The 17349-nt window shown below is 39.0% G+C and overlaps 1 protein-coding gene and 7 non-coding genes across 8 annotated transcripts; 1 reads left to right on the forward strand and 7 right to left on the reverse strand.

Moving 5' to 3' along the window:
* The first annotated feature begins 1041 nt into the window (after positions 1-1041).
* LOC149118701 (uncharacterized) lies at positions 1042-3858 on the forward strand. The gene has a single exon (XM_089271204.1). It carries the CDS (start codon positions 1043-1045, stop codon positions 3599-3601), a length of 2559 nt encoding a protein of 852 aa, XP_089127330.1. The 5' UTR covers position 1042; the 3' UTR covers positions 3602-3858.
* A 1428-nt stretch (positions 3859-5286) lies between these two features.
* On the reverse strand, positions 5287-5358 carry Trnaq-cug (transfer RNA glutamine (anticodon CUG)). Its single transcript has one exon. It is a non-coding gene; the product is annotated as a tRNA-Gln (tRNA).
* A 438-nt stretch (positions 5359-5796) lies between these two features.
* Positions 5797-5868, reverse strand: Trnaq-uug (transfer RNA glutamine (anticodon UUG)). The gene has a single exon. It is a non-coding gene; the product is annotated as a tRNA-Gln (tRNA).
* Positions 5869-6878: 1010 nt separating this feature from the next.
* On the reverse strand, positions 6879-6950 carry Trnaq-uug (transfer RNA glutamine (anticodon UUG)). The gene has a single exon. It is a non-coding gene; the product is annotated as a tRNA-Gln (tRNA).
* Positions 6951-7811: 861 nt separating this feature from the next.
* On the reverse strand, positions 7812-7883 carry Trnaq-cug (transfer RNA glutamine (anticodon CUG)). Its single transcript has one exon. It is a non-coding gene; the product is annotated as a tRNA-Gln (tRNA).
* A 432-nt stretch (positions 7884-8315) lies between these two features.
* Positions 8316-8393, reverse strand: Trnaq-uug (transfer RNA glutamine (anticodon UUG)). The gene has a single exon. It is a non-coding gene; the product is annotated as a tRNA-Gln (tRNA).
* A 968-nt stretch (positions 8394-9361) lies between these two features.
* Trnaq-uug (transfer RNA glutamine (anticodon UUG)) lies at positions 9362-9433 on the reverse strand. The gene has a single exon. It is a non-coding gene; the product is annotated as a tRNA-Gln (tRNA).
* Positions 9434-17277: 7844 nt separating this feature from the next.
* Positions 17278-17349, reverse strand: Trnaq-cug (transfer RNA glutamine (anticodon CUG)). Its single transcript has one exon. It is a non-coding gene; the product is annotated as a tRNA-Gln (tRNA).

Raw genomic sequence — 17349 nt, forward strand, 5'->3', positions numbered from 1 at the left:
AATAAAATAGCTGTCACACTTTGTAATAACAAGTTGTCGCACTTTGTAATAAATTAAGCTGTCGCACTTTGTAATAACAAGTTGTCACACTTTGTAATAAACTTTCAAATTTCCTTTGAATAGGATATTTGGTAGAAATTATATGACTTAACTAATCCCCCAAGGCACAAATACGTTCTTCCTTGATATTTTGCTCTGCATACTAAACTGACCGGACGAAAATGAAACTCGTTCTCCCCCACGCTTCTCGCAATTGTTATTTTGGAGATAACACAGCTTGCTTAGCAACGATGGAATGCAATAAGTGAACAGAGGGCAAATAACTCCTGGTAAAAATAAAAAGATACGCGAGAGGGTTGAGTCCAAGGGTTAGTAAGGGAGATGGAGACTTCAAGTGACTTGCCACATGTTCTATATGAGGTAATTTTTGGGGGAGTAGTCACAGGATTTAAAATAGTTGCTACAATCATGGCTAAAAGTCGGGATACCTTGAACACCATTACAAGACAAATACCAAAATTCTTTTTGCTCTTTTTATTTCACCTTGTCGCGATTTCATGAAGTTACTTTATTCTTTTTTTAAATGACAACTGCATGTACTAAAAAGTGTGTTCATCCGTTTGCCTAAATAATAATGTACAGATTCGTTTTCGGTTCTACTCGAACGGCATCCCACGACATCTCATGGTCGCCACGTTGGCGACTCATTTTCAAGCCTGGTCACCAGAGGCAAAATTTTAGTCGCCATGGCGCCTAAACTGGTCGTAACTTGGAGGGTTAATATTTATAAGAACAATAATAATAATAATAATAATAATAATAATAATAATAAAGCTAAACAAATTATAATAAAGTTAATTAGTACATGGATAGTGAACATATGAACAACTCCACCATAGGCTCTTCCGCTTATGGGCGGTCTTGGAGAAAAACGTCATTTAACTTTGTGTCAATTTTGACGCCTAGGAGCCGGCTTTTCTATTATGATAAGACTATTCTTTTATTGTGCAACTTCATAGTTTTTTCCTTCAATAAAGCCGGTATGGCATATAAATGGATCTTAGCCTTTATGAGCTGCCTTATGCTGTGTTTTTGCAGTTTCGGAGCAGAAAAGAAAGGGAGATATTTTCATTCATTAAGCGACGAGGCTTACGAGACGCTGTTGCTGCTGGTACAAGGAAATTTTAACGTGCCCGTGGCAGAACGCACACGCGAACAGAGGAATGCAGTAGTGCGCTATTGGCGCCAACGTGATAGCTTACACCTTGGACCTCAGTCTACCCCAACACTGTACTTTGATGGCAAGAAAGTAGTTAAGAAGTCGTCGATAGCAAGTCTTGTTGCAAAAACGTTTGATCAAGCAAAAGCTGGTGGATGTAAAAAACTGCGAAATCGAGCCGCAGATGGCTTCGCAGGTCTGAGCGAAAGAAATATCCTACGAGTGACAAACAACGAAGCGAAGTATCGCATATACAATGTCAAATTCACAAATAAAGCCACGCCAAGGCCAGTAACCGCCAGGACCATTCAAGGTCAACATCAAATTGACCTGATGGACTTAAGCAAAGAGGCTGTCAACCACAACAGGCACGTGTACAAGTATGTTCTAAGCGTAATGGATATTTTCAGTAGGTATTTGTGGTTGCGGCCGCTGGAAAAAAAGTCAAGCCAACATGTTAGTCGGACACTTCAGAGGATCTATAGCGAGCACGGTCCACCGGATCGCCTTCAAAGTGACAGAGGAACAGAATTCGAAGGGAAGGTTAGAGCTCTTTGCAAACAGTTAAAAATAAAATTAATTAAATCGAGACCCTACCACCCGCAGTCGCAGGGAAAGATTGAGAGATCGCACAGACGATTAAGAAAAAAAATCATGTACGACTTAGTATCCCTGGGTAAAAAAGGGGTTAACTGGGCAGCGAATCTTGAAGACTATAACCGGATTTTGAATGAAGAATGTAAAGAAGAACTTGGCTGGAGGTCTCCTTTCGAAATATACTATGGGCGGAAGTCAAATCAATTAGTGAAGGCGTCGCTGGACTGTGTAGATTCTGATGATAACATGGTTACCACAGCGCCAAATAAACGGGAATTGGCCTGCCACCTGAAGAAAGTAAAAAAGATCCGACGGAGAGCTAAGCTTTACAGCAAGAAGCTTAACGATCGAATGGTAAAGAGCCACAAGCGACGCCACAAAGCGGAAACTTTTAAAGTAAAAGAGCACGTTCTGGTACGCTACAGACCGCAAAAAGGAGGTAAACTTGCACCGAAAAGAAGGTTTGTTGTTAAAGGCACAGTAGTAAAGAAGAGAAAAACAAATCCTGATACATATAAAGTCAGATTTAGGCCTCCAAATTCTTCTAAACACATAGAAGAATGGTTTTCGGTAGAAGACATTGCAAGCATTAGAAAACGCCACCGAGGAAGCACAGCAGAAAATAAAACAATAAAACAGCAGAAAATAAAACAGCAGAAAATAAAACAACTTCGAAAAAAAATGTACATACCGTTAACAGCCCGCGATCGTTTTCTGGATCTAGACTTTCCCGACATGGATTTGTCTCTCATGTACAATCCACCAGGTGACGGAAACTGTCAGTTTGGGGCACTGTGCTTCTGGTTAAACCGTCTCGGTATACACCGATCAGCAGAAACTGTCCGGGAAGAAATTATAAAGTACCTGACGAACAATCCAAACAACAGTGAAGGTATGCCTTTGGAGCTTTTTGCGGCCACACCCTGGGCAGAATATTTACACTCAATGGCAAAGAATGGCACCTATGGTGACCAAATAACTTTACAAGCGGCAGCAGATTTGTACAATATTGAAATTGTTGTAATTTCGACCTTGGGACCTGATGCCACAGCGGTAATTTCTCCCTCTTCTAGCATACCCACTGCAAGAGTTCAGCTGGGGCATTATGCAGAGAACCACGGAGAACACTACATATGTGTGGACGGCAGAGTGTTGCTGGAGGAGGAGGAGCAGGAGAAAAAGACAAATGGAGAGGTGGAAAAGGTGGAAGATGATGAGCAGGAAGAAAGGGCAGAAGAAGAGGTGGAAGATGATGGCGCGGATTTGTTATCTACTCAGGAGGATTACGCACACGGCCAGTATATGGGAAAGGAAAGAGAGGTGCCTGAACAAGATCAACATCGTATACAAATCCCCATCCACTTCGTTGGAAACGAGACCGTTGGAATGGTTTCCACGAACGACGCAACCACCCCCATAGAAAGGCTCCCGAATGAAATTTTAGAGAAAATACTTTCCGAGGCGTTATTATCTTCTGGCTTTTCCTGGCCTAACCATGTATGCCGGATGTATAATAACCTATGTTCAGTCAACGTCCGTTTTCGTGATATCACCCGTAGACTGGTCTCGATGCTCCCGAGTATTTACTTCTCTGAGGGTGGTGAACTTGGCATCGTTAGCGTCAGGAGCCTAATTAAAAAGTTTGGATCTTCGAGTGGTGTTGTGCTGGAGGTACGGCGAATAGTTGCCAGTCCAAATTGGGCAAATGCTTGGCTGGATCTGCGATTTCGTGGTTTGGGATGGTTTATCATCCTCAACATATTCTGGCGAAAAAGTCAAAAGTAGCATTTTGTTGAAATCTGCTTTGTCATTATTATCCACTCGGCTAGAATAGAATCACCCATGGTCTTTTAATGACTTTTTGCTTTAAAACAAAAAACAGTTCCTTGAACTGAGGAGAGAGAAACATTCTGTTCGTTCAGTTGTGTATTAAGTATTTATAAACAACTAGTTAATTCCGTTTCATGTTATAGTTCGTTGTTGTTTATTCAAGGTTGAAATAGACTTTTATTCAATGGTTCTGATTCAATGCTTTAATACCACATATACTGATTACGGTTATGATGGTTGCTGTTCCATATTCTGGCTTATGTCAAGCCAATGCGATTTTTGAATTAAAATACGATACTATTTCACAATTATTCTATTCAACTATAGTTAACGGTCCCTTCTTAGAAGACTCCCAGTCAAAGCCTTTATTTCCGGATCGTACCATTTTGTACAGCTGTTATAAATACCAGCAAGATGTGTCCTCTACTCTTTTACTGATACACTATGTCCCTGCAAGTTGCTTTCCAGTTTCGTCCTCTCTAAAACTCCCACGGAAACAAACCTTTTTATTTTCATCCGCAGGAGATGCCAGTATATTTAAAATTCGAATCTTTATTTAAGATGTGATAAATACCTTTTTAATACCTGAATTAAGCTATCATTTACAAATTAAACATGCAATAGGGTCTCATTTGCACGATAAATTAGACTAGTACCTAGCCAATGGAGCGGCTTAACAAAACCGATTTTTAAGTCATTATTCGTGATGACAAAGTGTTTCTGTCGCGATACATCGTAGTCAAGACAAATAACAATTGCGAGAAGCGTGGGGGAGAACGCGTTTCTTTTTCATCTCCTCAGTTTAGTATACAAAGTAAAATATCAAAGAAGGACGTATTTGTGCCCTGGGGGATTAGTTAAGTCATATAATTTCTACCAAATATCCTATTCAAAGGAAATTTGAAAGTTTATTACAAAGTGTGACAACTTGTTATTACAAAGTGTGACAGCTTAATTTATTACAAAGTGCGACAACTTGTTATTACAAAGTGTGACAGCTATTTTATTACAAAGTGTGACAAGTGTTATTACAAAGTGCGACAGGTATTACAAAGTGCGACAGTTTTATTACAAAGTGCGACAGGTATTACAAAGTGCGATGATTATTACAAAGTGCGACAGAACAAGGTCTCGACCTATTACTCGAACACTAAATGGCACTAGGATACTTGGAGTACCAGATAAAGGGTCTGAACGCTACACGTACTGTTTTGTGCCAGTGTCCAGGTTCCAGTGCTCCAGCACTAAGTGTGAACACAGCCTTATGAGTGAAAGTTTTGGCGATATCCCAGGTGATTGGTAAAATATCAGTCAATATTTCAGATTTCACATCTCAGCTGAAATCTGTCATATTTCTCAGCTATCAGTTACAATTTTGACCAGCTCTCATCTGTATCAGTTAAAAAAACATCGTACAAGACTTACTTAAGCCACAGCAGACTGAAAAAGATCCGCACATGCAATGAACGCATTGCTAATTAAAAGAACATTAGAACCTTTTAAACGCAAAACAACAGACAATGACGAGAGAGAGAGTTATTTTCTGATTTGATGCAAAAAATCCTAGATTATTCAACCCACTACTTTGCATACAAAAGATAACGTTCTTCTATTAAAGTTAAAAAATATATCTATGCTATAGGTCCCACCGAGATTTGAACTCGGATCGCTGGATTCAGAGTCCAGAGTGCTCACCATTACACCATAGGACCTCTGTTACGTTGTTGACAAACACTTCATACATAGTAACTAAAAATGGACTTTTATTGTACAACGTGTCTACACAGCAAAGTCCTCGGTGTAGCGACCCAAAAATTCCAGAACGCTCACCATTACACCAAGGTACCTAACTCACGTTAGCTGTAGCGCACTAATGGCTTTTAAAACAATGTTTTATATACTGGAACTAGATCATGAAACAAGAATTAAAGATTGCTCAGTATTCTGGGTTTTTATCAGCTTTGGGTTGCATACATAACGTTGAAAGCGCGCCAAAGAAGCGTAAGACTGTTTCAAGAAAACACATTGTTAATCGATGAACGACAGGAAAAAATACATTTAGCCAGTTTTTTTTTTTTTTTTTTTTTTTTTTACACAGCCGCTATAAAAACTTGACGAAAAACAAAATATATACTCCGATTTAAAAACATAGGTCCCACCGAGATTTGAACTCGGATCACTGGATTCAAAGTCCAGAGTGCTAACCATTACACCATGGGACCCTTCACTTTCATTATAAAATAACAATGCCTTAACTTTAATTGTTTATTGGCTTGTAGCATCACGCGGGACGTTGAGAGAGCACATTCAAGACACAGGTTGAAACCGTCATATAACGAGCAGTAACTTCTTTAACACCATGGCCTCGAGTTTCAAAGGATGGATAACGCTATCCACCGGATAAAACACTATCGGTAAATGTTCGCAAATCAAACCTCGCTATCCACTGGATAGTGATTTATCCGGTGCATAGGGTTTTCCGCCTCTTGAACAACCTGGGTCAGGTTGCCTGAGAAACAGAAGCTATACCCTGATTTATCACCTTAAATTCTGCTAATGGTAGGATCGTGATCAATAATTGTAGTTCAGTAATTTTTTTGCCGTTCAAGAATCCCCATAAGACTGACAAAAAGTTGTCTCAAAAATCTAAAGCTTCTGAACTTGGATCGCTGGATTCAGAATCCAGAGTGTTAGCCATCACACTATGGGATAACTCTCGTTTGCACATTCGCTATGAAAGAAATGCAAATGAAATTTCCATTGCTCAGCCTGCGTGTAGCGGGCTCCTCAGTGAAGATACTTATGAGGAGAGAATGAGGGATGGCCTTATGGAGAGTGGAAGAGAAAAAGAAAGAGTGGCTAGAGACGCGAGCGGTATTTAGAAAATAAACGATAATAATAATAATATTCATATTTTTATAGGGCGCATTTCTCAACTCGATGCGCCTAGCAGCACTGAAAACACTGCAATAGAAGCTTTAGGCATTTCAAAATTATACATTCAGTGAAAACATGGGATTCTCTCAAGTTTTTATCAATATCAATATCGTATTATTTCATTGTTCTGGCGCCATATATTGAACAGTTGAAGTGAAAGTAGGCCTATTAAATATAAAAAAACTTTCCCGATCGATCCCAAGTAGATACTTCGGATACTTCCCTTGCCCTTATATAAAACTTCGAATCAGTACGACAGAAAGCCTCACACCGAAAAAAAAGGATATAAACTGTGAGGTCCCACCGAGATTTGAACTCGGATCGCTGGATTCAAAGTCCAGAGTGCTAACCATTACACCATGGGACCAAATCCATGATTATACTCTAGCAATAACAGTATTGAACTTTATTTAACCTTTCTTAACCTATTTTTTTTACAATTTTTAAAGCTTGCCATAGAGCCCGCAAAGAACAACTTCAAAGAAAGAAACAACAAATTTTGAAAACCCCGAGCTCAGTTGTTCATTCACTTTTTGCTGTGCTTGGGAAGTGAGACAGCATGTGTAGAAGGGTTTGGATGGGGTCCTCCAATCTTTGGCTAAGCTAGTTCAGACTTGTTACCCGAGCGGGCGGTACCCAAGTAGGATTCTCCCTGGACACTAATGTGAATACACCCTTTTTCCAATTACTCACCCCAGAATTCGGGCACAGAGCTAGAGCCCGGATACAAGGTCTCGATCTATTACTCGAACACTAAATGGCACTAGGATACTTGGAGCACCATGGTCTGAACGCTACACATACTATTTTGTGCCCGTGTCCAAGTACCAGTGCTCCAGCATCAAGTGTGAACACAGCCTTATGAGTGAAAGTTTTGGCGATATCCCAGGTGATTGGTAAAATATATATCAGTCAATTTTTCAGATTTCACACCTCAGCTGAAATATGTCATTTCTCAGCTATCAGTTACAATTTTGACCAGCTCTCATCTGTATCAGTTAAAAACATCGTACTTAGGCTACAGCAAACTGAAAAAAATCCGCAAATGCAATGAACGCACTGCTAATTAAAAGAACATTAGAACCTTTCAATCGCAAAACAACAGACAATGACGAGAAAGAGAGTTATTTTCTGATTTGATGCAAAAAATCCCAGATTATTCAATCCACTACTTTGCATACAAAAGATAACGTTCTTCTATTAAAGTTAAAAAATATATATATGCTATAGGTCCCACCGAGATTTGAACTCGGATCGCTGGATTCAGAGTCCAGAGTGCTAACCATTACACCATGGGACCTCTGTTGTTGACAAACACTTCATACATAGTAACTAAAAATGGACTTTTATTGTACACCGTGTATACACAGCAAAATCCTCGGTGTATCGACCCAAAAATTTCAGAACGCTCACCATTACCCGGGCACCATTACACCAAGGCACCTAACTCACGTTAGTTATAGCACACTAATGGCTTTTGAAACAATGTCTTAAATACTGGAACAAGAATTAAAGATTGCTCAGTATTCTGGGTTTTTATCAACTTTGGGTTGCATGCATAAAGTTGAAAGCACACCAAAGAAGCGTAAGACTGTTTCAAGAAAACACATTGTTAATGGATGAACGACAGGAAAAAATACATTTGGCCAGTTTTTTTTTTTTTTTTTTTTTTTTACACAGCCGCTATAAAAACTTGACGAAAAACAAAATATATACTCCGATTTAAAAACATAGGTCCCACCGAGATTTGAACTCGGATCACTGGATTCAAAGTCCAGAGTGCTAACCATTACACCGTCCGCATGGGACCCTTCACTTTGATTGTAAAATAACAGTGCCTTAACTTTAATTGTTTATTGGCTTGTAGCATCACGCGGGACGTTGAGAGAGCACATTCAAGACACAGGTTGAAACCGTCATATAACGAGCACTAACTTCTTTAACACCATGGCCTCGAGTTTCAAAGGATGGATAACGCTATCCACCGGATAAAACACTATCGGTAAATGTTCACAAATCAAACCTCGCTATCCACTGGATAGTGATTTATCCGGTGCATAGGGTTTTCCGCCTCTTGAACAACCTGGGTCAGGTTGCCTGAGAAACAGAAGCTATACCCTGATTTATCACCTTAAATTCTGCTAATGGTAGGATCGTGATCAATAACTGTAGTTCAAAAATCTAAAGCTTCTGAACTTGGATCGCTGGATTCAGAATCCAGAGTGCTAGCCATCACACTATGGGATAACTCTCGTTTGCACATTCGCTTTGAAAGAAATGCAAATGAAATTTCCATTGCTCAGCCTGCGTGTAGCGGGCTCCTCAGTGAAGATACTTACGAGGAGAGAATGAGGGATGACCTTATGGAGAGTGGAAGGGAAAAAGAAAGAGTGGCTAGAGACGCGAGCGGTATTTAGAAAATAAATAATAATAATAATATTCATACTTTTTTATTGGGCGCATTTCTCAACTCGGTGCGTCTAACAGCACTGAAAACACTGCAATAGAAGCTTTACGCATTTCAAAATTATACTTTCAGTGAAAATATGGGATTCTCTCAAGTTTTTATCAATATCAATATCGTATTATTTCCTCGTTCTGGCGCCATATATTGAACAGTTGAAGTGAAAGTAGGCCCGTTAAATATATAAAAAAAAAATTGCCCGATCGATCCTAGGTAGTTACCCCGGATACTTTCCTTGCCCTTTTTTAAAAATTCGAATTAGTACTGCAGAAAGCCTGGCACCAAAAAAAAAAAGAAAAAAGATATCAATTGAAAGGTCCCACCGAGATTTGAACTCGGATCGCTGGATTCAAAGTCCAGAGTGCTAACCATTACACCATGGGACCACAGGTGAAAGAGGGGGGTAGAAAACCAGATTTAATCAAAACCACCAGTTATGAGAGGTTTTGATGTTTAAATATTTATTTATCTTGAGTGATGGAGTTGTACAAACTTGAGATAATGTCTACTATTTCCCTCATTTTCCCATGTCACTTTTTGTGTTTTGCAGCGTTTTAGGCCTTTGGAGTTATGGTTAGTGAGTGACGGGAATATTGCTCACGCACCACAGGTCCAACGCCAATCGTTTTCTTGGTAAGGCTATTTAAAAAGGAGTATAAATGAGTGATTTATTGAAAGTAAACTGCGATGAATGGACACGGAGGCTAGATCTAGGCAACATCCTAGATGGATCTAGTGGCTGCCATCTTTGTAACTCATAAATTTAATTTCTCTTACAGGACTTTCTGTATATTATTTTCAGATAGTTCTAGTTAGGTGTCCCCTATTAGCAATGGTCATTCTCCACTGCTAGATGTGATTGACACGATAATGAAGTCATTATCATCATCATCATCATCATCATCATCATCATCATCATTATTCTTATTGTTATTATTATTATTATTATTATTATTATTATTATATCTTACTCGCTAAAGGTCATTATCATTATTATCGTGATCGTCAGGATGAGGGTAGCTCACAAAATACGAACTGCTGATACTCCTGGGTTCAAACCATTTACTATCATCATCATCAACATCATCATTATCATCATCACCGTCATCGTCCGTGTATGTTCGCTGCCTCCCTGAACTGCCATATCTTTTGTTGCTGCCAACTCCGCTCAGAATTCAAAACCCACCCCGTTTCTTTGGTCTGCCTACCAGCTTTGGATGACAGGGTGGCGAACGGTAAATGGAAGACTTTACGAGAAGACGAAACTAGCGTTTTTCTGTACGAGCCCGAGACATTTTGAGTTTTTAAATTGCGAGACCGAAGCTTCAAAGCATTTTTAAATGCGAGTGCGATATGTTCTGATTAAAGGGCGCGATCCATTCAACCAAAATTTCCGGAAAATTCGATCTAAAACTGAATGGATCGGTTCGGTCCAACCGGAAAAGTTTCGAAAAAGCCGGTCCATCTTCCCAGGTTGACCACCTTCCTCCGTTGGACCGGTCCGATATGATCGAAAATTGACCATCCATTTGACTATTCCGACCCATTCTCAGTCCCAGCACCTCGCTGTTCTGTACTTTCTGTCTTCAACGTGGAGAAAAACACTTACAAATGCAGCATGTCAGCGGATTTATCGGTGTTATTCGTACATTCATGGGTAGTCACAACACAGTGCAGGTTTTGGCTATTAATGAAGTGGTGTTTGAACTGAAACGGCAAATATCTGGGAACGATTTCCTCAAAATAACCCGTTATGCGGCATAAATTTCTGCGCATGAAACAGCTCGCACATTATCATTGATAAAGTCGAAATCGTTATTTAACTTTAACTCCTGCATCCTCCATTTTAAACAAGAATGCGAAGCCCTTTTTGCGAATGGAATGGAACGAGACCGTCCATTCGCCATCAAGAAATTTTACAGCCTCAGCCCCGAAATTTTGGTCGAATAGATCGCCATAAGACGCTCAGACGCCAGTTTTACAAACAAACAAATAAAATTGGAACTTCCAGACTTTCTTATTGGTCTTTCAAAAAATCGAGACTCTGAGACAGCTTTGGTGAAAAAATCGAGGCTGCGAGATCTCTGCCACCTTCAGTCCGCAGTCCGCAGTCCGCAGTCCACAGGCCGCAGTCCACAGGCCGCAGTCAGCAGTCCGCAGTCCGCAAGCCGCAGTCCGCAGGCCGCAGTCCGTGGACCGTGCTGTTAAGCGAAACCATTCCAAGTCCTACCGAGATCACTGGGGGCTATCATACATACTCCCAGACTACATATTAAAAATCCCAGTAACGAATTATTGTTTAGCAGTTGCAAGGCCCAGATTGTGCGTAGTATTGATCAAGGCGAAAATAAATGAGTCTATTGGAATATAACGATTTGTTTAAAGAAACAGTAGTTGAAACCCTTTTAGTTTGAGTTTATACCTGACAGCCAGGGGCGGGGCAGAAGACTCCTGAAATTCGCGTATCTGGATCATCCACCAAAAAGTGACGTCACATCCGGTTTAAACTGTGCCGCGCAGCTCGTTTCACAAAGCGAAAAAATGGCGTTTCGATTGGCGAAGATTTTCCTCTATTTGCAAACCATCACGTTCGTGTCCTTTCATACTGAGGATAGAAGGATGTTGCAGGCACATTTCTTCGACTTTTTAAGCAAAACGTTCGGCAAAACAGCACAGTTTAGTATTTTTTTGAAGGAAAATAACGGAGAGCCTTCTGTCATCGAATGGCGGATTTTACACATTTGCAAAACTGGTGTTGTTCCGACTTTTGGTTCTTATTGTTCGTGATTCGGTTATAACACTAAGTGCAATAGCCTGTAATGTTAACAACAACCTGGATGAAGTATTGCTGGCCATAGTTTGCACTGTGCACTACGGGAACATGTTTAACAGAAGCCGTTTTTTTCTAAAAGTGAACACAGTTGAAGCTCTCGAGCGTGTGGTGGAAAATCGTATACGCAAGGTTAGTATTCTATTTCCGTATCTCTTGTTGAATACTTTTTTTTTCTGTGTAAAAAATAATCTATATTGAGAGCTAGAGTTCATTGTAAATGCGTGTTTTGGGATATCAGATTTCCCAGAAAAGATCAACAAAGGGGTAAAGCAGTCCAGATGAGTAGAACTAATTTCCTTCAGTCATCCAATGGTTAATTGTACATTCCTCTGTATTGTCTGAACTGCAATACTGGCTTGGGGATCAACTTCTTTGGGCAGTTCAAAAAGGGGGGGGGGGGGGGGGTTGGCCTGTTTAGGGTTAGCTCCAATGGTATGGTATATCCTTACCTCTTAACTTTACCCCTGCTTTTGACAGGTACCCACTTCTGCTGTGACCCGGTAGGGGGGGGGGGGGGGGGGTGTCTACTCCCTTACATGCACTATATAGGTATGTGTGCCTCAAAGGGTATGGTTTTTCAGCCGTTTTGGTCATAAATAAAGTATGGATTTTGGCCACTTTGGTCTTAAATAGGGTATGGGTTTTGTAGTCTAGTCTTGAATTGGGTAATGTTGTTTAGAAGAAGCTACTTTTTCATCATTATTGATAAGACCATAAACAAAAGGCCTTCAAAAATTATGTTTAGGGCAACTGTGTCAGCGGCAACAGTTGTAAATAGGTTGTCAAATAAGCAGTTTCTTCACAACACATTTTAAGATGATAAATAGCCATAAAAATGACATTTTTATCTCTGAGATCATTTTCAAGATTAAAAAAAGTTATTTTTATATATTATAACTTTTTTTAATCTTGAAAATGATCTCAGAGATCAAAATGTCATTTTTATGGCTATTTATCATCTTAAAATGTGTTGTGAAGAAACTGCTTATTAGGAAAATATAAATGTTCAACGAAAAAAATGAACAGAAAAAAACAACAAACTATTCTTTCAGAGGAGCTCCTATATTTTATAATTTTTGTAAACCTTTTATAGAATGTAACTTTTGGATAGGTTGCACTTCACTGTAAAGGAAGAAATCACACCAGAGAGGCTTTGTATCTTTATTATGATTTGCATTATCAGTAAAAAGAATCACATTTGGACAGGTCCACTGGCACTCTTACATGTATGTTAAAGATGGGAAAAGCAGGTTCAGCATCATCTAAATCAAGGGATTGTATGTCAGTGTGGGGTGTATATGCCAGGAGGTAACCACTTAAGAAAATACAAACATAAATGACAGTAACTAAAATTAAACAACAACTGAGAACTTTTAGAGACCCCCATCAGTCACAAAAAGACCAGCAACCGGATCTTTTTCAGTTTAACAAATTGACGTCAGTTTTTCATGCATCTGTCTTGAACCTTACTGATCATGAATTTGGTCATAACATGGATCCACGGGGCGATAGCATACACTCAAACACTCATCTGCAAACACAGGAAAAACTGACACCAATTTGTTTTTTTTTAAATAACAAATTCATTGCCAAATTGTATGCTCTTGCTCATTGACACATCTCTTAAATTATAAATTTATGTGCCTACAGATCTGCTTATTGACGATGAAAATTAGCCAATGAGTGCACAACAATTTCTACAGTTATCGTAAAAAGTATAATTTTCGTTAGCAATGATTATTTTGTTAGTAAGGGTTTCAGAGGAAAAGTCCAGTGTGAAAATGTTATCTCAACAGAAAAAGTAATTTAGTTTAACAAGAGGAATTCAGAAGAACACTGATTAAGAAGAGAAATAAAGTGCCTCTCTTGTTTGTATTTCTCTTGTGGGTATTTGCTCATTTACCACCTAAGAAAAACAAGATATAATGTATAATTTTTACCTCTGCTGTAAATTTTTCAAACCAGTTTGTTTTCACTTTCAGAGTGGTTCTTGAAAAGAATCACAAGCACACCACCCACCCCCTAAGTCCCTATTCCTACCCTACAACAGTACAGCCAGGATCCCATATCAACCCCCCAACATAACTTACCATAATACTCTCATACTACAATACCATCTTTTTTTTTATTTTGTACAGACAGACCTAGATTCAAACATCAGATCTCTGACCTTTTGGTCCACTTCATCTCCACTAGACAATGAGAGCAATCATTGCAAATTTATTTATATTTGTTGGTCTAATTTATTATTGTTCTCAGATTCCCCCTTCTCCTTTGATGACATTAAATTGGTTTAAAAAAATAAACAAGTGTAAACAAATTAAAGCAGAGGTAGAAATTGAGCCATAAAATTACTATAATTTTGGCATGAGGATATTAAAATAACTATACTATTAATATCCATATGTTCTATTGTAAAGACAGTGTATTACTACTTAAATTGAACTTCAATGTCAGAGACAAAAACCTAAAAACACCTAAACACAGGTCAGTGAGGACATTGCCAGTTGTGCTTTTGCCAACAACCACTCTGCCTCAAAAATATAGAAGATAATAACAAAAGCAATAGCAAAGCCAACCTCTGTCAATGCAATAACCACATCAAATTCCCCTCCAAAATTCTCTTCAACTCAACGCTTTAACATGCTTCTCTCATTTAACTTTTACTGCTTGAGTCAGAATTTGTAGGTGTATCACATAGAATTCCACAAAAGATTAAAAATGCTGTTAACCTTTTGCAAATATCTGCATCAGTTTCAAAGATGTTTAAGTTTGAAAAATGTGTAAAATATGCAAATGAGGTTACCGATGATGTCATACACTCAATCCAATATTACATCAAGTGGGCAGGCTTATAGTTCTACTGGAAACACACCTATGGCTATTAAAATTTAAAGCAAAAATATCAATTTACAGAGAAGAGAAAATTAACTCGGCAAAACCCACTGTGATTGAATGACTGAGGGAAACTCAAACAAAGAGGGATATTTGCACATTTGATTATTCAATAATCAATAATTGAATAATCATGCAGGGTCAACTTCAGCCAAATGCATGGGGAATTAATGGCAAAAAATCACTTTAAGATCAAACCAAGCTAGAACTTTCAGCCCACCCACAATGGAGCAATCACAACTGACCTTTGTGAATTATTTGATACATGCATATGAGACCCATTTTTCCTTTTTTCTTTACGAGATGGAAGGTAGATGCCATTTAAACATTGATCAAATAATGAACAAAGGTCCTGTTGCTACAGAGCTACATTGTATCCCTACCAGATTAACAAAAGATGAGGTATTGAAAATAGATCTTTGGAAGAACGTAAAAAAGCTGTGTAAACAACCACCAGCAGCCTGTGTTCTCACACCATCTCTCGTTGAGTTAATTTGATAAAGAACATAACTTTAAAATCTCAAAATAGTTGAATTTAACTAATTATGAAGTCCTACAAGTATGAGAATTTCAGATTGTATGATTGCACCCAAGTATGAAGTTTGATAGAGAAACAATGGTAAATCATACAATTCTACTTAACAATATTATTGGATTCCGAGCTCAAGATTCCCATCAGGTAATAATACGGTTGATACAGCCTCAAACTATCACCTCAAAGAAGCCTTGACCTCATAGTCCAATTGTTGAATAGAAAGAGAGAAGATGTTCTCTATTTCATTATTAATAGATAATAATTTACAGGTTAAAGCTAATTACAAGATAAAATCTGAATTCTGTCCAGCATTTATTTATGAACCACTCTACAGTACCCGGGAGGGGGTACTACCAGAAAAAATTGGTGGGGGTGTGTGGCCTGCTTCCCAAAACCTATTGATCACCAAAATCTGCGATTTTCCCTACCCTCTTTATGACCAGATAAAAAATTTGACAACCTGTTTACAACCGTTGCCGCTGACATAGTTGCCCTAAACATAATTTTTGAAGGCCTTTTGTTTATGGTCTTATCAATAATGATGAAAAAGTAGCTTCTTCTAAACAACATTACCCAATTCAAGACTAGACTACAAAACCCATACCCTATTTAAGACCAAAGTGGCCAAAATCCATACTTTATTTATGACCAAAACGGCTGAAAAACCATACCCTTTGAGGCACACATACCTATATAGTGCATGTAAGGAAGTAGACCCCCCCCCCCCCCCCCACCGGGTCACAGCAGAAGTGGGTACCTGTCAAAAGCAGGGGTAAAGTTAAGAGGTAAGGATATACCATACCATTGGAGCTAACCCTAAACAGGCCAACCCCCCCCCCCCTTTTTGAACTGCCCAAAGAAGTTGATCCCCAAGCCAGTATTGCAGTTCAGACAATACAGAGGAATGTACAATTAACCATTGGATGACTGAAGGAAATTAGTTCTACTCATCTGGACTGCTTTACCCCTTTGTTGATCTTTTCTGGGAAATCTGATATCCCAAAACACGCATTTACAATGAACTCTAGCTCTCAATATAGATTATTTTTTACACAGAAAAAAAAAGTATTCAACAAGAGATACGGAAATAGGATACTAACCTTGCGTATACGATTTTCCACCACACGCTCGAGAGCTTCAACTGTGTTCACTTTTAGAAGAAAACGGCTTCTGTTAAACATGTTCCCGTAGTGCACAGTGCAAACTATGGCCAGCAATACTTCATCCAGGTTGTTGTTAACATTATAGGCTATTGCACTTAGTGTTATAACCGAATCACGAACAATAAGAACCAAAAGTCGGAACAACACCAGTTTTGCAAATGTGTAAAATCCGCCATTCGATGACAGAAGGCTCTCCGTTATTTTCCTTCAAAACAATACTAAACTATACTGTTTTGCCGAACGTTTTGCTTAAAAAGTCGAAGAAATGTGCCTGCAACATCCTTCTATCCTCAGTATGAAAGGACACGAACGTGATGGTTTGCAAATAGAGGAAAATCTTCGCCAATCGAAACGCCATTTTTTCGCTTTGTGAAACGAGCTGCGCGGCACAGTTTAAACCGGATGTGACGTCACTTTTTGGTGGATGATCCAGATACGCGAATTTCAGGAGTCTTCTGCCCCGCCCCTGGCTGTCAGGTATAAACTCAAACTAAAAGGGTCTTCTTCGAATACAAAAAGGTCTGACGAACTGAATTTTTCCAGGTATTTGAATCTTCAATAAACGAAAATCTAGGTCTCTGAAAAAATTTTTCCTACTTACCCAAACTTGAGGTAGACTGCAATAGGTTGCAACCGAGGTTCCTGTCATCGACCGCTACATAAACAGCGGTGGAAAGCTAACAGTAAAAATATTTACAATTGAAAATATTATTTCACCTTAGTTTTATTAGTTTTAATGCTGTAAGATCTCGAAATGGTGAAAAAAAACACGACGAAGGGAAAAGAAAAGGAAAAAGAAAAAGAAGGTCCCACCGAGATTTGAACTCGGATCGCTGGATTCAGAGTCCAGAGTGCTAACCATTACACCATGGGACC

Source organism: Orbicella faveolata, unplaced genomic scaffold, assembly GCF_042242905.1.
Source record: "Orbicella faveolata isolate gen_17 unplaced genomic scaffold, um_ofav_v1 contig_1, whole genome shotgun sequence".
Classification (NCBI taxonomy): Eukaryota; Metazoa; Cnidaria; class Anthozoa; order Scleractinia; family Merulinidae; genus Orbicella; species Orbicella faveolata.